The following is a 23,274-nucleotide window of genomic DNA, read 5'->3' as shown; positions in this document are numbered from 1 at the left end:
TTTACCCAGCTGGTGAGTGGTGGGGGAGGCTTTTGAGGTCAGGTGTCTGCCCTGTGATTTTTTTTTTTTTTTGCCCTGTGATATTGACCAGCAAGATGGTAAGTACGAGGCAGACACAAGCACAGTTCCAGGGCCATGAATGGTCAGTGAGTGGACATTGGATCAAACAGTACAGTAAGCACTTGAAATACAGTTGGATGCAATTAACCCTGATGATGTAGACTTTGGAGGAGTGTTTCAGTGTCAATCTCTACAAACATCTCCACGTTTATACCCTGGGCTGGTAAGGTTTTGTTTCATTTGCTTTTATTTCTTTTTGAGGAGAACTTCCAGTGAGCAATAAAATGCTGAGAGGAAAGAGAGCAGAATAAAGTGAAAATTGTCTACAGTGCCTGTGCAGTTTTCTCCTAAAGATTACAAACTAAAGCCATACTTGCAGAATAAAGATCCTGCTGTTCACATTTGTCCTAATGACCTCATTTAATAGCTGAATATTCGTATAAGTATCTAACTGAATCAGCACAAACTAGCCCTTGCATGCATGCTAAGTCACTTCAGTCATGTCTAACTCTGCGACATTATAGACTGTAATCCTCCAGACTCCTCTGTCCATGGAATTCTCCAGGCAAGAATACTGAAATGGGTTGCCAATCTCTTCTCCGGGGGACCTTCCCAACCCAGGGATCAAACCCACATCTCTTATTTCTCCTGCATTGGCAAGTGGGTTCTTTATCACTGGTGCCACCTGGGAAGCCCAGAAACTAGCCCACTCCCTGACAATAGCAGAAGTCATTTGAGCCAAGTCAGGAATAACCTCCATGGCCCCGATGTGTCTGTAGTCACAGGCCCTGGAGGTGTGGTTCTGGCCTTGTCCTGAAGTCAGTATCTGTGGAAGGAGAATTCGTTATTCCACATGCTGTGTGCATTCCCAGCACCAAAACTGAGACTTTTCCCCTTAAGTTTTGTATCACTGTTCCTCGTCTAGAACTATTCTTAAAGGGCGTCATTTATTCTAATTTCTCACATCTGTGCAGGTGGCCATTGTGGTCAAATACTTCTTCCAGTTTGGGTTCTTCCCCTGGAACAAGAATGTGGAACTGAACAAGGACAAGCCTTACCACCCACCCAACATCATCGGGGTGGAGAAGAAGGACGCCTATGTGCTCTACGACCTCATCCAGCTGCTGGCACTCTTCTTCCACCGCTCCATCCTAAAGGTGCTGCCCGCCCATCAGCCCTGGGATGTCCCCAAGAACCCGGCGCTGGGATCGTGAGGGGCTGGGGGGCCACGGGCGAGGTCTGTCTGTGTGCTCTTGTTTTCTTTGTTAACAGTTTTGTTCATTTCATTTGTTTTCTCAACACTGTGTTCTCAATAATGGAGTTTGTGATCAATCGGGGGAAATTTCCCCCTATTTCTACTCTGGGATGCATGCATGCATTGGAAGTTGCTTTAGTCATGTCTGACTCTTCTGCGACCCTATGGCCTATAACCCTCCAGGCTTCTCTGTCCATGGGATTCTCCAGGCAAGAATACTGCAGTGGGTTGCCAATCCCTCCTCCAGGGAATCTTTCTGACTCAAGGATTGAACCCACACCTCTTATGTCTCCTGTATTGGCAGGCAGGTTCTTTACCAATAGCGCCACCTGTGAAGCCCACCCTGGGATGAAGGCACCCTGATTATCTCGTGTTTGTGGGAATTGCCTGAAAGGTGTGTGGTTCTTACCACCGGATCCATCAAGTCTTGCCTGAGTTGAAGGCAGATCATTGGGGAGCTAGAATTTGGGGTCTCCTCTCCAGCCTGACCTTGGCCCACCCCCTTTCAGGAGCATTGCTTTTCTCATGGTTTTTGCTCTGAAACCAGTGGTTTAGTGAGAGACTGCCCAATGCATAGGCCTGGGGATCCTAAGCTGTGCTCCCAGAGAGGCCGCTTCTGAGAAAGCCATACCTGCATTGCTCTGGGAAGACGGGTCTGCAGGGTAACTTTCTTGGGATCTGCACCTCCTGTCATCCTGCTGAGCACCTGTGGGGTTCCTTGTCTCAAACACTGTGAAATATAAGCTGAACTTGTGATACGCCTCTCAAGTCTACATGTTAGAGATTGTCATACAGCATGCCTTGGATGTATTGATATGCCTATGGTCAGAATCTCACTTTCCTTCTCTTGTTTTAACTGTGTCTCCTTGTACTGATATAACATATCTTACATTCATTTTATCAAGTAGTATCTTTGTTAGATCCTTTTCATAACAAGCTTGGACTAAGTTAAGGCACACACATGCCACGCCCAGCACAGCGGGTGAGAAAGACCTGAAACGGGTGAGCGCGTAATGGAAAGACAGACATATATAATTTGGCAAGTGGGAGTCAAGGAGCCCTCTTGCTGTCCATGACAGAAGGACAAAATGGCTCCTTTCAGCCCACACTTTTATTGGCAAAAGTCACATGAGATCATTAGGGAATAGCTATACTGGGGAGTTTGATTAGCAAAGGCTCTGCTGTTGATCAGGAACATCTTGTTTTGTTTTCATGGGGATGGATGCAGGGGTATGCAGTGAAGTGGAGCAGAGACCACGTACGCCCCAAGAATGTCCATTCAGCATGCTTACCAGGACAATCACGAGAGTGCAGTTTGCCGCACCCTCAAGTCATGGGACAGGTTCTGGTCTCTGCTCCGCCAGGCTGCAACACACACATACATGCACACACACATACATGTAAATGTGTGTTTGACCTCTATCCCACTTGCTGGGCTGTTTCACACAGACTTTTACCTATGTGGACTGTGACCAAGATCTTCCCTCTGCCTTCTGTCACCTTGCAAACTGCCAGTCCCTAACGCTCCATTTGGCTTGAGGGGGGGCGGGGGGGTGGTCTTTCCTGAGTCACTGGGGTGTGATGAGTTTGCAAAAGTACATATAGGTAGATAATAAGCTTTCTTAGGATCCCTGAACTTGCTTTGGTTTTCTAATCTTTTTTAAAAAAATTTCAGCTTTGTTGATGTATTGTTGTCCAGTTGCTAAGTCATGTCCAACTCTTTGTGACCCCGTGGACTATAGCACACCAGACTCCCCTGTCCTTCACTATCTCCTGGAGTTTGCTCAGATTCGTGTCCGTTGAGTCAGTGATGCCATCAGACCATCTCATCTGTCACTTTCTTCTCTTCTTGCCCTTAATCAGGGTCTTTTCTAATGAATCAGCTCTTCCCATCAGGTGGCCAAAGTATTGGAGTTTCAGTTTCAGCATCAATCCTTCTGATGAATATTCAGAGTTGATTTCCTTTAGGATTGACTAGTTTGATCTCCTTGGTGTCCAAGGAACCCTCAAGAGTCTTTTCCAGCAACGCAGTTTGAAAGTGTCAATTCTTTGACATTCAGCCTTCTTAAATCTGTACATGACTACTGGAAAAACCATAGCTTTAACTGAAGGATCCTTTGTTGATATATAATTGGCCAGTGAAATTGTAAGGTATCAGAAGTGTATATGTGGTGATTTGATAAGCGTGTATATGGTGAAAGGACCCCCGTCTGGTTAGTTAACACAGCCACCACTTCCTCGCCTGCCTGTTGGTTGGTGTTCGGTGGGAACACTTAGGTCGTGCTCTCCTAGCAGTCTCCTCTGTCCAGCAGTGTCGTTGGCTGCAGTCGCCCTGTTTGATGTGTGGTTTCTGATCCTGAGGGACACGCTGGTGGCCTGGATGTCACGGGGCTGAGTCCCAGCCTCTGGACAGCGGGCTGAGCTGTCCCTTTCCTGCCTCCTCAGTGTCACGGCCTCTGGGATGAAGACGACATTGTGGACAGCGGCTCAGACAAAGTGGACTCAGACGACGAGCTGTCCCTCGGCCATGGCAGGAGGGCCTCCTCCGACTCGCTCAAGTCCATCAACCTGGCCGCGTCCGTGGAGTCGGTGCACGTGACCTTCCCCGAGCAGCCGGCTGCCGTCCGGAGGAAGCGCTCCAGCATCGGCTCCCAGACCTCACAAGGGTCCAGCTTTTCCTCGAATAGGTCCAAGAGAGGTATTGCTGCGTGGTGTCACTGTAAGGACCCCTGAGCAGAGTTACTCCCTGGTGCCAGGGGTCAGGGGCAAGGGAGCTGGGTGCTGTCAAGGCAGCAGATACTGTGATGTGAAATGACTGTACTTTGTAACCAGACAAAGTTCAAATCCTGGCTGAGCTGTGTGGCCTGGGGCGCTCACATCCCTGTCTAGGGTGTCTGTCTGAATTCTCCAACCCCCACCTAGGACAAAGATTTCAGGTGTTGGTGAAAAGTGACCAGCACGCTGCCTCGTACCTAGTGAGTGTCGGACACAGGGTAGTTGTCAATCATACCCAGAGATTCTGCCGGGTGTGCCCAGAGTGCTGTACATCACAATTTATTTTGAAAGTGCACTTAGATTTAATCAATAGAAACTTTAAGTCAAACCACCTAGTTATTTCCTACGTTAGTTACTAATTTCTTACTGAATAGCCAGTGACAGGGAAATACACGTGCGTCACCCCTCTTGGGGTAACTGCGCTTTTGTGTTGACAGCGCTCCTGTCTGCAGCTCTCCAGACCCTCTGTATTCATCTTTTTTCTGGCCAACACTGGCAGGCCATCTCATATTGGTTTTACAGTTAGAGAAATTTGGTCCTGAAAAAAGGCATGGTCCTGGACCTGGGCTGGAAAACCCACAACCAAAACCTGGGACCCCACTGAGCAGGAGAAAACTGCTCCCCAGTCTAATTCTTCCTGGGACAGAGGTCCCACAGCCACCCAGGAAGGAGCCAGGTGTGAAAGCCCACGGACGCCTTTGGCTATGGAACTAGAGTAGGGGCTGCAGATCCCAAGTTCGCCGCTGCTGTTCTTACAGGCCTCTGTGCATCTGGCCCTCTAACCAGCCTCCAACTGTCCCTCTGCCTTGGAGCTGGTGGGCTTCTGCGACAGTTAACGGCAACAGACGCACAACTCAGGGCGCGTCTCGGTTCCTTCTTGTCTCCAGGCAGCACGAGCACCCGGAACAGCAGCCAGAAAGGAAGCAGCGTCGTGAGCGTCAAGCAGAAGAGCAGACGGGAACTTTACATGGAGAAGTTGCAGGAACACTTAATCAAAGCAAAAGCCTTTACCATAAAGAAGTGAGTGAGTGCGTGAGGATACCTGGGGGCTGGGGGCACTTCCTCGGCATCAGCCAAAGGCGACATGCTTGAGAAGTGACCTCTCCCATCAAAAGTGTCATCGGCTTTGGGCAGAACAAAATGCCCCACCATGATATTGCTTTCAAGAATCACTTTCCAATAGGATGATTCGTTTTTATATCCATTGCACTTCTAAACACACTAGCTCACGGTATATAATTCCAGGCACATGAATGAGTCCAACCAGACAGGCAGTGAAGTCAAATCAGAAGGTTCTCAGAGATATGCTCACCCTCTAGAGGGAAGCCGAGGTGCATTCAAGAAGTGGTTTGTCCTTCATGCAGCCCAAGGTCACCAGCCAAGGTCACAGGGCCCCCCTCCCAGGTATTAGGGAGGCAGACCGGCAGCAGACGGGAGTGAAAACAGGGCCGGTGCCTCAAGGCTGGCCCTGAGCCTGAGCTCTGAGACCAAGGGCTGTGCTCACCTGATCATGGTCTTGAATTATGGACCATGAAGAGAAGGGGCAGAGGCTTGGCAGACAGCCAGAGTGGAAACACAGGGATGAAGGAGGCTGAGCCCCAGAGCCCAGGATGATGCTTGGCCCTGGGGACAAGGGCGGAAAGGGGAGGAGAGGGGGCTCCTGGCATCTACCGGGGCCAGCAGGACCACGGGGTCCTGTCACTCTCACTGCAGCCCAGCCCCTCAGGTCTCGTTACACCTTTTACAGAAGGTGAAAGCACACAGGGCTCAGTAGCAGGATCCGAGTCTCACAGGTGGAGAGCAACTGAGTCAGGGCACAAACCAGCCCCTCGTTTCTGGGGCTACCACTCCGTTATGCTTTGGGAGAGAAGCTGTGAACTTGCGCAGAGTCTGTGTTAGAGCAGGGGCCCCTGCCCCCAACGAAGTGTCCTGAGGCCGGAGCAGGGGAGGGAGAGCTGTGCGGGAGGGCAGCAGAGGGCGGAGTGACGGGGTCTCTGGCAGGTCCTGCATTTCCACCCACCCCACACTGGGCATCTGTCCCATAGGACCCTGCAGCTCTACGTGCCCATCAGGCAGTTCTTCTACGACCTCATCCACCCCGACTACAGTGCCGTCACTGACGTGTACGTGCTTATGTTCCTGGCGGACACCGTGGACTTCGTCATCATTGTCTTCGGCTTCTGGGCCTTTGGGGTAGGTGGGGGACCGAGGCCACAGCACCGCGGGGACGAGCGATGCTGTCCTGCAGGTGCGTCCAGGACTGAGCCTGCGGTCTCCTCCCCAGAAACACTCGGCTGCGGCCGACATCACGTCCTCGCTGTCCGAGGACCAGGTGCCGGGGCCCTTCCTGGTGATGGTGCTCATTCAGTTCGGGACCATGGTGGTGGACCGGGCACTCTACCTCAGGAAGACTGTCCTAGGAAAGGTCATCTTCCAGGTCATCCTGGTGTTTGGGATTCACTTCTGGATGTTCTTCATCCTGCCTGGCGTGACCGAGAGGTGAGGCCTTGGGAACTGGAGCTGTGGGGCCACTTTCCTGGAACCCATAGGGGAAGGAAATGTTTTGTAAGGATAAGCCCATAGGGAAGGAGAGGATAGGGGTTAATCAGTACCACTGCAAAGTCAGGGTTAAATGCAAGTGCATTGTCTTACAGCTTTGCAGGCCAGGGGGCAGACCCAGGCCTCACTAGACTGAAATTACGATGTGGGCGGGGCGACAGTCCTTTCTGGAGAGTCCCCGGAGAATCCATCTTTTGACCTCTTCTAGCTTCCAGAGATGCTCAGGGTCTCCTCCTCCTTCTCCAAACCCTGTATCTCTTTCCTGCTGCGTCTCCTGCCCACAGCTGAGCAAGGCTGTCCGGCTAAGGCCTGTTTGTGGGGCCCCCTGGGCAGCTACACTTCTTCCTGACCCCAAGTCCCCAACCCTAGCATGTCTGTCAAGTCCTCTTGGCCGAGGAAGGTCACGCGTTCCCAGGTTCCGGGGGTGAGGACATGCCCATCTTCGAGTGGCCTCTTGGGGCATTCTTCGGGTGACCACACTGCTCTCCCAGCTTTGGAGGATGTCATTAGCTTAGGAATGACTCCTGCCAACCAAATGCGGCTGAGACGTCTGTGATAAGGACCTGCTTTTAGAAGCCAGAGGGAAGATTAGGCTTTTCTCTCACCCTAACTGGTGTCCTTCTGTACCGGAAGAGCATCCCACCCTGTACTTTTCTGTTTTCTCACCCAGGAAGTTCAGCCAGAACCTGGTTGCGCAGCTGTGGTACTTCGTCAAGTGCGTGTACTTCGGGCTGTCCGCCTACCAGATCCGCTGCGGCTACCCAACTCGGGTCCTCGGCAACTTCCTCACCAAGAGCTACAACTACGTCAACCTCTTCCTGTTCCAGGGGTGAGGGTGCTCGGTGCCATCCTGGCCACGCGCAGAGTATGGGGGGCCGGGGGCAGTAGGAGTATGGGGGGGCAGCCAGGGTTGGGAGTGATTCTGTGGCCATGGCAGGAGGGGAGCCTTCCCAGGTGGCGCTAGTGGTAAAGAGTCGCCCCCTCCCCTCCCTGCTCCAGTGTGGGAGATGCAAGAGATATGGGTTCTATACCTGGGTTGGGAAGATCCCCTGGAGGAGTGCAGGGCAACCCACTCCAGTATTCGTGCCTGGAGAATCCCATGGACAGAGGAACCTGGCGAACTTTAGTCCATAGGATTGCAAAGAGTCAGACACCACTGAGCAGCTGAGCACACAGCACACTCCCATTCACAAGAGCATCAAAAATAATAAAATATTTCAAGATAAATTTAGCCAAAGAAGTTTAAGATTTATACGAAGAAAACTATAACTGTAAGACTTAATGAAAGAAATTGAAGACACTTTCAAATGTATTTATAAAAGTTTTTTAAAACCATCAGCCAAAAAAAAAAGGAAAAGGCAAATACCATTCCTTAACGGACTGATAATGAAAAGCGGTTGTATTCCATGTTGAATTTTTATAGTAACAGTGACAGTCAGGACCTCCATGAGCTTGCAAGATTGTCCGGCGATGGGGCCAGCCCACAGCTGTCCTTCTAACAAGACTTGGTTTCTACAGGTTCCGCCTTGTCCCTTTCCTGACGGAGCTGAGGGCTGTGATGGACTGGGTGTGGACAGACACGACCCTGAGCCTGTCCAGCTGGATCTGCGTGGAGGACATCTATGCTCACATCTTCATCCTCAAGTGTTGGCGGGAGTCGGAAAAAGTAAGCCAATAGCAGTGCCTCAGCCGTATTTGTGTCTTTTAGATACAGGCCGGTTATAAGATTGATAGGAACTTCTGCAAGTTTTGTGGCCCAGTAAATGAGGCAGAACCCACCTGGACCTATGAACGCCCCATTGACTTCACCCTGCTGGAGTTAGGAATCTGGGCCTGCTGCTACCATAGCGAGAAGAGCCTCCAGATGATTCTTCTTCTGGCAGATGCTTGTTGTGTTGTTGTGAGAAGAGGTGACATGGTGCTGGACCACACAGTCATTCTGAAATGTCTCATCTGGGAGCAGGAGGGAGTGAGTTGTGCTGGAGGAAAGTGGTCCAGGTGTCTGAGACTCAGGTTCACCCTCTGAGTCACTCTTCAATGAGAGACAGAGGAGGCAACCTCTTTGTGCAAAGGAAATTAAAGTGAAAATATCTGCTCATTCTGCGAGGTTGGATTTTAAGGTTTAGATGTGGATGGAATTATGATTCCATCAATCCTAAAGGAAATCAGCCCTGAATACTCACTGGAAGGACTGATGCTGAAGCCCAAGCTCCAATACTTTGGCCACTTGATGCGAACAGCCGACTCGCTGGAAAAGACCCTGATGCTGGGAAAGATGGAAGGCAGAAAGTGAAGAGGGCAACAGAGGATGAGATGGTTGAATGGCATCATCAACTCAATGGACATGAACTTGGGCAAACTCTGGGAGATGATGAAGGACAGGGAAGCCTGGTGTGCTGCAGTCCATGGGGGTAGCAAAGAATCAGACATGACTTAGCGACTGAACAACAACATGATTATTCAAGGGATTTTTTCAAAAGTTTACCATACTTATGTAGTCCAGCCTCCAGAGTACCCCTGAAAGGAGACAGGTCCCATAGAAGCAGCATCTAAGTATGAAACAGGCGTGTAGACCCAAGCAGCCTCTACAACACATGTCAGAACTCAGCCCTCCACTCGCCTGCAGGCTGAGCTCTGGGCTGGGGAGACCTTGATGCAGCAAATGGAGGTGATTCCAGCTTGGACAGTGTGGTCCTGACAACATGTGTCACGAACGAAGTTAAAATGTTTTCCACCCGCCTAGGGGAGGAGGAGCCCCTTGAAAGGCACAGTTTCAAATATTCAGGAATTTAAAGTAAAATGTCTTTCTCCCACCTGATCCCTTAAAACCAGGGGTTTATTCAGCAGAAGCTTTGGTCCCTTGGTCCACAGGTCTGCCCCCAGCAAACCCACAGAGTCCTTTTAAGGAAAAAACCACTCAGGCCCCAGTGGACCCTGTGCGGGTCACAGAGCAGGCTCCTCACAGCCCAGCATTGCTGCCTCCCTTGTTCCAGGGCTGGGACTGGGTGCATTCTGAACAGATTCAGGACTCAGTCCCAGGCAGACTTTGTGGTCATAGTGCCCGCCTTTCCTGGGGACACCATCTGAGCATGCCACCCTCCCATTGCAGAGGTACCCGCAGCCCCGGGGGCAGAAGAAGAAGAAGGTGGTCAAGTACGGGATGGGGGGCATGATCATCGTGCTGCTCATCTGCATCGTCTGGTTCCCGCTACTCTTCATGTCTCTGGTCAAATCCGTCGCTGGGGTTATCAACCAGCCTCTGGACGTCTCAGTCACAATCACCCTGGGCGGGTACCAGGTAACCATGCCTCCCTCCGGGTCTCCAATCCCCCTCCCTTCTGTGGGTCCCTGCCGAGTGCAGCCCTCTCCCTGACCACCGGATGACTTACTGAGGTTCTGTGGACCCGCATCTCCTGTCTGAATATTGACAGTTCTGCAAATATGTGAGCTAAGGTGCAGGAGACAGGGAAGAGAGAGCCCTGCACTGGCTGTGGATAATACAGGGTTTAATATTGTTCTCAGAACCCAGGATGCACAGAAGGAATTTCAAATATTAACCATCCCGTGTGTCTTTGTTTTCCAGCCTATTTTCACAATGAGTGCCCAGCAAAGCCAGCTGAAAGTTATGGACCAGCCAATGTTTAATAAATTCATTAAAGCTTTTTCTAAGGACACTGTAAGTAGATGCATGGAGATAGTCTCTGTAAACAGCTGTCACCTTGACCAGCTGACTGTCGTCACCTTACTCACCACTTGGCCACGACCTGAGCTGGAGGGCAGGACTTCCCGGGGATGATCAGCTGTTACACTGCAGGTTCCTGGGCACTGGCCACTTTGATCATCTAAGATGTAGTGTCTGTATTATTGGACATAAGTGATAATAAACATAATTCTAATTCAGAGAATCTTCATGTTAAACACAACAGGTGCTGATCCTTTTCAAATCTCTAAAGTTTTTAAATCATGGTAGACATTGATCCCTTTGACTGGGAGGTCTCCTGCAGGAGTCTATCCTAAGGAAGTCATTCAGAATATGGGAGAAGCCCCAGGCAGGTGCCTGCTTGTGATAGCATCCTCCACATTCATAAGAACTAGGCAGCTTGGGGATTCAACAAGTAGGACTGAATGAATCAATTATGGCAGATTTTCCAAGCAACTTCCTTTCTAATAAGATGATAATTATGAAGATGATTTCACGGCATGAAAATTTCTCAAAATGAAAGAGATGTAAAAGGATGCCATTATTTTAAAATTGATTTTGAAAATTAAGGCATGTATCCTCGACTGTATAGAACGGGAATCAAGTTCTGGTGGTGGAATTGTGTGGCTGATGTCATCCTTCTCTCTGCATTCCATGCTTTTAATACTATGACAGCATGACTCTTCATGGTTGAAATCGGCTTTACAAATGATACTTTTAATTTAAGTACAGTGATTGGGCAAACAGATGCTTTTCCCCATTGTAAAATGATCGGCCTGTAATGCCCACTGTCAGCGCTAGTCTTGAGGAATACACAGCTGTGAGGAAGGGCCCAGATGTCCAGGGTGGATTAAACTTGTCTCTCTTATGAGAGGAATGTTCCCCAATAGTTGATACATTTCTTTTTTTAGTGGGAAGGAAAAGATGACACTAAATCATCTGATTTTTCTGTACTGTTTGATTGGAGTGATTCCATGGCCTTGTGGGGAGGGGGACTTCCCAGGTGGCACTAGTGGTAAAGAACCTCCCTCCCCACCCCCACCCGCAACAATGCAGGACATGTAAGAGACATGGGTTCAATCACTGGATCAGGAAGATCCCCTGGAGGAGGGCATGGCAACCCACTCCAGTATTCTTGCCTGGAGAACCCATGGACAGAGGGGGCTGGCGGGCTACAGTCCACAGGGTCGCAAAGAGTGGGGCATGACTGAATCGACCCAGCACCCATGCCCATGGGAGTAGCGGCCCCACCACTGGGGTCTGGTGATGTGACTGAGCTCTTAGTGCCAGAACACTCCAGACAGCCCGTTAGGATGAAAATCCCTCTGCACAGCCAGATAGAGGGAAGGGTAGTCACCTTCTTGCATGTCCTCAGGGGTGTGGTCTATTTATGCAGCTGTGTTTGTGTGCACACAGGGTGCTATGCAATTTCTGGAAAATTATGAAAAAGAAGACATAACAGTTGCAGAACTGGAAGGAAACTCAAATTCTTTATGGACCATCAGCCCTCCCAGTAAGCAGAAAATGATACACGAACTCAAGGACCCCAATAGTAGCTTCTCTGTTGTTTTTTCATGGAGTATTCAGAGGTAGTTACTGGATTTCCGTGCATAATATCCCCCTTTTCCCCAACCTGAACCTGGGGTGGGGGTGGGGGGCATGGGAGGTTAGAAGCCTCAGATTAACGTGGATCTGGGTTTATGTTAGTTCTCGGGTAACATCCATTCAATGCCACAGCTAATGTTTTTGTGTGTTATTAAACAGTGATTTGCCTGAGACTCATTGACCCAGTGAGAACATCTCAATTTTCCTTTTTCTACTAACTTTAGCTCTAAAGCCTCTGACAGTGAGGTCTGTGAGTAAAAGAGAGAGGTGGAGAGAAAATAAATAGAGTCACGACTCATAAAATGAAACCGAGCCGGGTGAAGCATGAGATTTCCCTGAGCTTGAGGTTTGGTCTTATAACACAGGACCTGTAGCCCCTGGAACCCCGAGTCTCCTTTGCCGCCCCGAGCACTGGGCAGCCCCTGTGGCTCTTTTCTCCAAGCCTGAGCTGGGGGAGCCCCTTGGGCAGGCCCAGAGGGGGAGAGCAGGGATATTCCTACCCTCCCCCTGCAACATGAGCCTCTGGCCAGCCTGTGGCTACCACATCGCTTATCTCAGGAAAAGTTCTCCCATCCGAAAGCCCAACGTGTCCGTGGGGCTGTTTGGGGGCCTGACCCAGCACCTTGGCTGATGAGCTTTGTTTCTCTCAGGATTCCAGGCAGGCGTGGGGTAGGCTTGTTGTGTGCACAATACCAGCTTCTTGGCTGGAATTAAGAGAGAACCATGATAGCTAAACAAGAAAGCCTTCTTAAATCTGAATTCACAGGGAAATAGTAAAGAACAATTTTGGAGAGGGCTGCTGGGACTTTAAAGACCTCCTTCTTTAACCTTATTTTCTCCTTTTAAATGTCCCAAACTCCCCACATGGAATTCAGTGTTGGCAAAAATGCTCTTCTTAGCCCATCCTTTGAAGAGCCACCCCCAAAAATTAGAAACCAATTTCTGATCGAACATTCTGTTTTTAATTGAGATAATGGACATGTGGCATTGTTCTAGTTGCAAGGGAGCAACATGGTGATTTGATACTTATGTACTTTTCAAAATGGGCACCATAGTGTCTAGTGAACACTCACCACACGGTTACCAACCATTTTCTCCTGTGATGAGAACTTTTAAGATCTACTCTTAGCAACTTTCACATATGCAATGGAGTTTTATTAAAAATAGTCACCATGCTGGTCATTACGTAGCCAGGACTTAATTGTGTTTTAACTGAAAATTCATTCCCTTTAACTTCCTTTCATTCCTGAAATGAAATAATCCATTTCATTTACCACCACCACCACCTCTGGGACCCACCAATTCGTTCTCTGTATTTATGAGTTCAGGTTTTGTGTTTTTATTTCTAGATTCCACACACAAATGAGATTATACAGTATTTGTCTTTATCTGACTTATTTCACTTGGCCTAATGCCATCAAGGTTCATCCATGTTATCACAAAGAGTAAGAGTTCATTCTTTTTATTCCTGAATAATACTCCATCATGTATATGTGTCATATCTTCTTTATTCGTGTGTCTGGATGCAGACGTTGCTTCTGTATCTTGGCTATTGTAAATGCTACCGTGAACATGGTGGGGCAGATATGTTTTCAAGTTAGTGTTTTCATTTTCTTGGAAAAATACCCAGAAGTGGGATTGCTCCTATAGTAGTTCTGTTTTTAATTTTTTGAGGAATCACCAAACTGTTCTCCACAGTGGCTACACCAGTTTCCATTCCCACCAACAGTGCACAAGGGTTCCCTTCTCCCCACATCCTCACCAAAACTTGCTGTCTCTCGTCTCTTTAGTGATGGCCATCATGGCCATCCTGATAGATGTGAGGCAACATCTCATTGTGAATATTCTGTTTAAAATATGGATTCTGTGAGTCCTCATGGAAACTAACATCGCTGGGCTAATAGAACGTGTCTCAGATGCTCCATATTAGATGCTCAGGTCCATGTCTCTTTGGGTCCCCACACTCTTCCTCCTCACCTGTGATCGGTGTTGAAGGTGCTTGCAGCCTCCCTGGATATCTGAGAGGCTGGAAGTCCAGGTGAAGTGGACAGAGAGGTTGGGGTTGACAATTGTGGACCCAATGAAACTTGGTGAGATGAGTATTTCAGGAGTTTTAATCTCACCTGCAGATTTGTGAATAACCCACTAACCTTGACCTCTTCTTTTTTTCTTTCACAGAAACATGAGTCTGGGTGCAAAAGCAGAAATAGCAACAGATAAGCTTTCTTTCCCTCTTAAAAACGCAACACGAGAGAATATTGCTAAAATGATAGCTGGCGGCGACACGGAAAGCTCCAGGACGCCCGTGTGAGTTGGTCATCGTTGTTAACACAGTGACAGCAGGCGTGTGTATCTGGTACAGAGTCTCTTCTACAAACATGGGTGGTCAAGAAGCTCGACCTGCTCACTTGGGCAACTCAAGTGAGCCTGTGCTTAGAGCCCCAGATGGGCTGCATCAAAGCCCCACCTGCTCTCCACCCACTGCCTCTGCCCAGCATGTCTGGGGAGGACTGAACTCTTCTCCAGGTGACAGACTTTATTCCCAGCTGGCATAATCACCAAAAACCAAGGGGAGACCCTGGGAGACCCTTTTCTTCCATCACCCCTCTTCTGGGGCACTGAATCCCTGGCTAATGGAGGAGGGTGAGAAGGCAAAGGGGCAGATGGAAATTTGAGGGGGAAAATCTGTATCTTTTATATTAAGATCTTATATGTAAGCTGTATCTCATATATTCTCCTGCCACACGACACTGCACTCTAGACATCTAAGCTGTGATGTTAGAGTCTCATGTGAGAACCAGCAGGAGTAAACAACTGCTGCTAATCCCAAACTGCCCAGTGCCCAGCTCTGTCTCCAGTCTGCCCCCGTCTGCCCCAACCCAGGTCAAAGCGCTGAGGGTGAGAACCAGCACCATGCAACCCTCAGACATGGTTCTGAAAGTACCCCATGTCAGGCACTGAACACCAAGGGCCCCTGAGACCCGTCAGGCTCTCCCCATCGCTTTCTGATGAGAAAGCAACCTAGAGAGATGGAGTAGCCATGGGCTGAGAGCTCAGATGCCAGTCCTCTCTTTCCTACACCCGCATCCTCATATCAGCTGGAGCAGCCCATTCCGCTATAGAGAGTTTTGAAATCCTGAAAATTAAAATTGGAAGAGTGGGTGGATCTTAGCAAGAAAGATAGCCCCTTGCTTCAGAAAAGTCACAGGTATGGAAAAATCTGTATAGCCGTCTTTAAGCCATTAATTAGCTTGGTACAGAGGTGGCCTGAACATCTGGTTAGAACCTGGTGAATTTATTCAGCTTTGGAGACTTCTGATGTTAATGGACACTACGTGTATTTACATTATGTAAAATACACATAGCATATTTTAATACACTATGATGACTGCACATTGCATAATTATAGGAAGACTGTCAACATTATTTGTTTGAAATGAGGTCAAAAGTAGCAAAAAAAAAAATCATTTTTGCATGGTGATGCATTGGTAAAGAATCTGCCTGTCAATGCAGAAGACTCAGGAGATGTAGGTTTGATTCCTGGGTTGGCAAGATTCCCTGGAGGAGGAAATGGCAACCCACTCCAGTATTCTTGCCTGGGAAATCCCATGGACAGAGGATCCTGGTGGATTATGGTCCATGGGGTCGAAAAGAGTCAAACACGACTAAGCAACTGAGCGTGTGAAACAACTAGAACTTAATTACCTCTTTTTTTTTTTTCTTAATTCCCAGGACCATAGAAAGGATTTATCCATACTATGTGAAAGCACCCAGTGACTCTAACTCCAAACCCATAAAGCAGCTTTTATCTGGTAAGAATGAGAAGGAATGGCTTCGAAACAGTTCTTAATCTTTCTTTCAATCAACATTACAGTTTGCCCTTGCAGCCTCTATCAAGCTCCTTGCCAGGTTTGTTTCTCATGTGACATGGTTCACAAGAAGCCTAGGGCTCCAGGCGGTGTCCACCAGCAAGAGGGGATCACTTACTCACCCAGGGCAAGTTCGTCATCTTCCTTTCTTCATCGATATAGAACGTGATTGACTGAAATCTATATTGAGTGACAGGTTAACAGATTTATCAGAACCTATTTACTTGATTCTATTAGCAACCACATCTTTGGCAGAAAATTGCCTCCTACAGTGTTAATGCCAAAGGCCCCATGATAAAAACAAACCAAAAAAGATGGCAAAAAAGGGATGTGATTCAGCCCGAGGGTGACTGAGTGCTGGTAGTCAGGCTCCATCTATTAAAGTTCTCACCCAGCAAGACTCAGCTCAGACAGAGGTCGTCACCTCCTCTGGGAAGCCGACCAGAAGCGGTCTCCCCAGGCTCACAGACCTTGTTGATACAGGTGCTGTGGTGGTTGCCATGTGCCCATAAACTATGCTTGTAGAGGTGGCCTTTCCCACTGGACCAGGCTGCGTGCGACTGGGTGACCCCTGAGCCCCTCCTGCAGCACCTTCTTCCTGGAAGATGCTCAATAAACAGGGCTAACAGGAAGGAGCCCGTCGATTCCATCAAAAGTTGGTTACTGCGGTTTTTAAATGTCTAGTCAGTCGTTGGGACTTGTCAGCAAAGATCCTGCGGTGACGTGGTCCCCTTCTCCCTGTGACGTGGTTGCCGTCTCGTGTAGCATCAGGACTGGCCTCTTGGAGAAAAAGAGAGACCCCCCCGCCACCCAGGCCCACCACTCCTTTTCCTCACAGAGTCGACATGCTCCCATGCCCTCATCCTGGAACCCAGTGCCATGGGTATCAACCAGCTTGTGCCATCCCGGAACTGCTAAGTGCATTAAATCCTTAAACTCTCCTGCTAACCAGATTTCATGTTTCTCTTTCTCCAGAAAATAATTTCATGAACATCACCATCATTTTGTCCAGAGACAATGCGACTAACTCGAACAGTGAGTGGTGGGTTCTCAACTTGACTGGGAACAGAATCTACAACCAGGAAGCCCAGGCCCTGGAGCTGGTGGTCTTCAACGACAAGGTCAGCCCCCCTAGCCTGGGGTTCCTGGCCGGCTATGGGTAAGGAGCCATTTTGCAATCGATGGTCATGAGAGGCCCCCTCTGCACCACACCAAGCTGAGGACGGAAGTCTTTTATCTTCCTAGAATTCTCAGATTCTATAGCTGTGTTATTAGAATTCACAGATCCTTGGCTCTTCATATTATATTTTTAAACTTTTATTGAAGTACAGTTGATTTACCGTGTTAATAGCTACTGTACAGCAAGGTGACTGTTATACAGGTATATGCATTTCTTTTTCATATTCTTTTCCATTATGGTTTGTCACAGGGAACTTAGTTTTAAAAGATGAGGAATCAGAGTCCCAGAGAAGTAAAAAAATGCCTTGGGTGGTCCTTCCACCAAAGACAGGACCCGAAGCCATATTTGCCGTATCTCCAGCTTTTTAACTATTCCTTCCTGCTACCACACAGTTTGGTGCAATTTGGGGTTTAATCTAGAAATTGGGGTCGAGTTCTCTCTTTTCTGCTAATGTTGCCTTCTGACCTTAGCAGATGAGAGTCAGTCAGAAATCAATTTGGGACATGCCTGATGCACTTCTCCGCCTTCTGATGCTTCAATCCTCTAACAGGCACCCCCGACAGGACACTGAGGTTTTCCACTTCCTAGAAAGAGCCTCTTAAGAAATCATTGTCTCTTTGGAATTTTATTATAAACACAAATCTCTGAGAAAGGCAGGGAAAAGTTCTCGATACAGAAAGTGTGTATGATACAATTGCATTTCTACCACATATATTATGTAGCTTCCCCAGCTGGCTCAATGGTAAATAATCTGCCTACCAAGAGACACTGGTTTGATCCCTTGGTGGGGAAGATCCCATGGAGGAGGAAATGGCAATCCTCTCCAGTATTCTTGCCTGGAGAATCCCATGGACAGAGGAGCCTGGAGGGCTATAGTCCATGGGGTCTCAACGAGTTGGATACAGCTGAGCATGCATGCACACCATGTAGCTTATGCATATGACGTCTGCAGTAAAACCACCAGAAGTTCATACGTGAAACTATTAATTAACACTGCTTGTCTCCAGAAGGTGAGATTTCAAAGGACTTGATTTTTCAAGTCCTACGATTCTGTACTGTGTAATTTAAAAAAAGAAAGAGAGCATGCATTACCTTTTTCATTAGCCAAAAAGTCAATGTTTTCACCAAAGTGGAATAATTTAAGCTTTGGTAAGTCTATCACATCCTCTGTGGCATTTGAGGGAAAGTGTTGTAATGTTTTCTGTGTGTGTGTGTGTGTGTGTGTGTGTTTCTGTTAACCATATTTAACTCCCAGATACTATTTCTACCTCTTTTTCTTCATCTTTTTTTTCCCTAGTATCATGGGCCTTTACGCTTCCGTGGTGCTGGTGATTGGGAAGTTTGTCCGGGAATTCTTCAGCGGGATTTCTCACTCCATCATGTTTGAAGAACTTCCCAACGTGGATCGGATTCTGAAATTGTGCACAGACATTTTTTTAGTCCGGGAGACGGGGGAGCTGGAGCTCGAGGAGGATCTCTATGCCAAATTAATATTCCTGTACCGGTCGCCAGAAACCATGATCAAATGGACCAGGGAGAAAACAAACTGACACGCTGGCCACAGACCGCGAGCCGAGTTAACGCGGGGATTTTCCAAAGAAAAAAAGAAAAGCACAATCTTGTCCTGCGAGCTAAGCGTTTCCAGTTCGGCAGAAACAGTCTCTGTGCTGACGGGAGCAGAAGGGCTGGGCTCCCTTTTGCCCCCAGAGCTACGAGCCAAGGCGCTGTTGAAACACCCTTCGTGTTAATTCCGTTCCTCTGAAGTCGGGGCTGCTCTCCTGTGTCAGTCCACGGTGTCTCGCGTCCTGATTGACTGTGTGGAGGAGTCGCTGACAGGTCTCATCCTCAGAGACCCAGAACAGCAGGAGGAGGAAGGAGAGACCTTCTCCTGGGTGGACGGTGCCCTCCTGGAGATACCAGGTCATCGCAACGCCACGCCCGGCGCTCGGCTGCCAAGGGGATGCTGCGTGGGGAGGGGCCAGGGGCCTGCACCCCGAGTATGCAGCAGAATGGGGGCTGAAGCCCCGACACATGTTTCTAGGGGGAAAGAGGGAGGGGCCGGTGACCCATGGTGACGCCAGTGGAAGGATAAGCCTCATTCTAAGCAAAAAGATAACCTTAGTGACACTTACTGCCTTACCTTAACTGAAGAGTAATACGAAATCTTTCCATTCAACACCAGTGACTTCTCAGGAAAAAAAAAAAAAAGCAGCAAAACAAAGACATGGACGCAGTGTTGCCGAGGCCCAGCTGGTGGCTCTTCTGGTTCCAGAGAGTTCCTGCTCCCCGTGAAACCCCCGACCTGGGAGACAGAGATGCCACCCAGCGGAGGTGGGGTCCTTGGACGCTGTCACCTTTGCTAACTGAGGTCTGAGCTCCCCTTTGCCCCCCTCACCCATGCTTCCTCCCGTTTCCATGACTCACAGCAGTGGTTTTTCCAGTATGTGACATTTTTTTCCCTGTTTTTCAGGTCTCTCAACAAGTTTACATATTCCAATTCACATTTTTACATCTGAGACGGGTTTTTTTAAGTTCATAATTATGAAAGAAATATGTATATTGAGCTTGGGGAAATAAACAAATGGCCTTTTCTTAAATTATTATTATGGGTCATACAACGTCTTCATGAAATAACAATGTAGCATGAAAAATTGATGATTGACATGTAGTTTTCATTCCATATTAAAGGACAGTTTCTGAGAAGAATCATTGAATGGACTAGAATATGTCCCAAATAACTGACCCTCTGTAGTTTGGGTTCGGGACTGACTTAGAATAAAGCACATCCTGCAAAGTCACTTTAAGAATACTCTTCCTTCTGCCTTGTTGCATGAAATAAGAGAAGCGACCTTTCTGTACTGTGTGCCCAGAGCTAAGAACCCACTTCTGGTGGGTTGGTTGTATTGTCGGTTTTCTCATGTGTGTGCTCAAGGGGACTAATAAAAGCAGAAATGACTGGTAAAAAATAACCTTCCCAGGAGGAAACCATTACAGTGAATACAGAGTTTTTAAAACGTATCAGAGTTCAAACGATGCCCAGTGTCTTTTGGAGAATCAGTGCAGACCTGCCCCTCTGCTGTGAACACCTGGAGCCCACTGCCCCCCCACCCGACTTAGGGTAAATGCTTGTCATCATAGCAATAAATTCCAAGCACTCAGGGACCTCTCAGCCTTTCTGCACGCTCCTGGTTGTGAATTCTTTCTTTTAAAGACATCAGCAGGGGATCTGGAGAGAGAGTGTACAGCACATTTAGGGAGGAGGGGAGAAGGACTCCCTCTCACAGGCACAGAGGTCAAGGACTCCGGGATGGAAGACAAGTCCCATTGTCCAAGAAAGAGCCTCGGGTGTGGAGGAGGGAGGACACAGAAGGACACAGAGATGTAGAAGGCCCCGTCCTGCCTGTGTTTTAGGGGGACTCACCCAGAGAAGGAGGTGGCTGCCTGGGACCCCAGCCCAGCCTGTCACCACCCCATTCAGCTGGATTATCTGACAACAAGAAGGGGTCAGCAGGCTGTAACCAGCCACATCCTCAGCCACAAATAAGCACCAGGCCCTGCCCGGAGAATGATGGACGCGTGTCTCTTAGAATGTGTTCTCTGGAGACATCTTGTCCCCAAGGACTTGGGCGGTGGCCCTCCTGGCCAGTGAAGGGGGAGAACCTGGCAGAGAGCCGTGAGGCTGGCCCCGGCCCTGGGGGTGCTAGTGAGCTGGTGCCCCGTGAAGGCCCAGCATCTGGATGCTTTATTCACAATTGCCAAAATCTCAGAAGCAGCCAAGGTGCCCTTTGGTAGATGATCAGATAAATACACTATGTTAGAACCTAAATGATGGAATATTGTTATTCAGCACTAAAAAGAAATGAGCTCTCGGGACATGAAAAGACATGAAGGGAATATACACACATTTTACTCAGTGAAAGAAGACAATCTGAAAAGGCTACGCACTGTGGGCTTCCAACTATATGATGTTCTGGAAAAGGCAGAACTGTAGGGACAGTAAGACAGTTGGTGGTTGTCAGGGGATGAGGAGGAGGGAGGGGTGAATAGGCGGAGCACAGAGGATTTGTAGGGGAGTGAATATACTGTATGATACCAGGCGGATGGATACCTGTTGTTAGAAATGTGTCCAGACCCATACAATGTCCCACGCTGAGAGCGAACTGTACTGTGAATTACGTGTGGCCTTTGGGTGACAATGACATGTCTATGTCGGGCCCTGACTTATAACAAGTGTCCCATCTGGTGGGGGACGTTGGTAACGGCATGTGTGGGGTCAAGGGTTATTGGGAATCTCTGTATCGTCCTCGGACTTCTGCTGTGAACCCCAAACTGCTCTACAGAATGGTTTCAATAAAAAAAGCCACCTGTAATGTTGATAAAGGCTCAGTGAGGGGCATGAATATGAAAGTGGGAAGAGACCTGGAATGTTCGGGTGATGCTGTTCCTCCCTGTGGAAAAACCCATGCAGGAAAGCGAGAAGAGCCTCCCAGTCCTTCTTCTTTAAACCCCTTAGTTCAGTCATTAGCCCCTGATTAGTCCAGCATGTGGCTTCCTCTTGCGGCTCAGTTGGTAAAAAATCTGCCTGCAATGCGGGAGACCTGGGTTCGATCCCTGGATTGGAAAGATCCCCTGGAGAAGGGAAAGGCGGCCCACTCCAGTATTCTGGCCTGGAGAATTCCATGGACCTTATAGTCCATGGGGTTGCAAAGAGTCAGGCACGACTGAGCGACTTTCACTGTATTTCATACTGTGGCTGTTCCACTAGGTGGGGGGAAGCCAACCTGGAGACCCCCAACTGCCCTGAGCTCATCCTCCAACACCAGCATCTTCATGGGACTCCACTGATCAGTCTAGACTTTGTCCCCAGAAGACTCTGAAGTGGCTCTGAAACTCCATCGGTTCAGTGGTTTCTACGCAACACCACACCTAAGTCCAAACTTCTAGCCCTTATTCTGTTTCCATCAAACACTGTGGTCCCGGCACTTTGTCCAGTGTCACGTCTGTGAGGCTCTGCAGAGAAATAAGATGACAACATTGAGATACCAAAGCAAAACACTAACATGGAAATACCCCAGCTTTAAATGCCAGCCTCCTTTCACAATTTTTTCCAGGGAGAAATGAAAGTTAAAATAGTACATCAGTTTAAAGTCCAGGAATGAAAGAGCATGGATTAAACCCTCTCACCTTCTAAGTAACAGAGAGAGCTGAGTTCTCACCTGTCCCCGACTCTTTGCCCAGGAGGAACCGAGGCCACTTCAGGGAAGCGGCTTGAGGCGTCTTCCCAGGGCCTTCTGCTCCTTCAGGTGTGAATTCCACTCCACACCAAGGTTCCGATTGGGCCTCATTTTTTAAAATAGAGGGTCCCAAAATCAGTAAAACCCACAGGGGTGCCCATAATGATCGAATTTCAAAAGCATTTCACACAAGTCCCGGCCAGTCTGGCTGTGCACAGCTAACACGTGTCTCAGAAGCATGAAGGATGTCCCCAAAACCCAGAGCAGAAGCTCGAGTGAAGCTGGAGAAGTCACGCAGGTCCAAGACTGGCTGGGAAGCCTGTCCATCCAGCCAGGTGAGCAAAGTCCCAGCCCCTGACCATAACCTTCACTCAGCGACGAGCCGCAGCCTGGTGGGAGAGGCATCCCAGCTCGTGTCATGGAGCTCTACTTGGGGACAGGGCATCTAAGCCACAGATCCCTGATGTGGAGTAATATTCAGAGATGCCTCCAGTTCCCTTTAAAAAAGACAGACTTCTGGACCTCACACGATGCCACAACTCAGACTTGGGGGCCATGGACGAAGATCTATCAAGTGTAAACCTTCTGGGTGATGCTGACGTCAGCCAGGCTGGAGGACTCAGCCTCCCCATCCTGGTCCTGAGAGGTGCTCTGGAGATGCCCGCAGAGCTGAGCGGTCCTGATTCCAGGTGGAAGACTCTGCGTAAATGTGAACCCTGCCGGCCCTCCAGCTGAGCGGGCATCTACCCTATCTGGATCCAACGTTTCATCCCCCTACCCCCACGACAGGATGCCTGTCCCCAGGCGTCAAAAGCAACTGAGAGGCGAAAGCCCTGAGAAGGAAGGTCCATACCCACACCCCTCAGCTTCCCTTCCTGAGCACTTAACTTTCTCAGGTGTTGGTCAAATGCCTGATGGGAAAACTAGGTCAAGCTTATGGGGAAAAGTGAAGTATTTGTGCAGCCTTATAAAACTGATGGCTGATAAGGGACGTCTCTAGGCTGGGAACCAAGTGGTAACCTACCACTGGAAATGTC

At 48.7% G+C, this 23,274-nt stretch overlaps 1 protein-coding gene across 1 annotated transcript in view; it reads left to right on the top strand.

Annotated features, from left to right (window-relative positions):
- Positions 1-19,924, top strand: part of PIEZO2 (piezo type mechanosensitive ion channel component 2) — a 252,170-nt gene extending 232,246 nt beyond the window's left edge. The window contains exons 39-52 of the mRNA XM_055559293.1: positions 1,035-1,217; positions 3,761-4,013; positions 4,978-5,110; positions 6,136-6,283; positions 6,375-6,589; positions 7,320-7,478; positions 8,168-8,315; positions 9,759-9,947; positions 10,233-10,325; positions 11,766-11,938; positions 14,133-14,261; positions 15,687-15,766; positions 16,799-16,982; positions 18,301-19,924. Coding sequence (XP_055415268.1) covers positions 1,035-1,217; positions 3,761-4,013; positions 4,978-5,110; positions 6,136-6,283; positions 6,375-6,589; positions 7,320-7,478; positions 8,168-8,315; positions 9,759-9,947; positions 10,233-10,325; positions 11,766-11,938; positions 14,133-14,261; positions 15,687-15,766; positions 16,799-16,982; positions 18,301-18,553 — 2,340 coding nt within the window. The 3' untranslated portion in view covers positions 18,554-19,924. The remainder of the gene's footprint in view (positions 1-1,034; positions 1,218-3,760; positions 4,014-4,977; positions 5,111-6,135; positions 6,284-6,374; positions 6,590-7,319; positions 7,479-8,167; positions 8,316-9,758; positions 9,948-10,232; positions 10,326-11,765; positions 11,939-14,132; positions 14,262-15,686; positions 15,767-16,798; positions 16,983-18,300) is intronic.
- Positions 19,925-23,274: the final 3,350 nt, after the last annotated feature.

Source organism: Bubalus kerabau, chromosome 21 (assembly GCF_029407905.1).
Source record: "Bubalus kerabau isolate K-KA32 ecotype Philippines breed swamp buffalo chromosome 21, PCC_UOA_SB_1v2, whole genome shotgun sequence".
In the NCBI taxonomy this organism is placed as follows: domain Eukaryota; kingdom Metazoa; phylum Chordata; class Mammalia; order Artiodactyla; family Bovidae; genus Bubalus; species Bubalus kerabau.
Note: the sequence above shows the minus strand (reverse complement) of the source record. Positions and strands in the feature narration are given on the sequence as shown.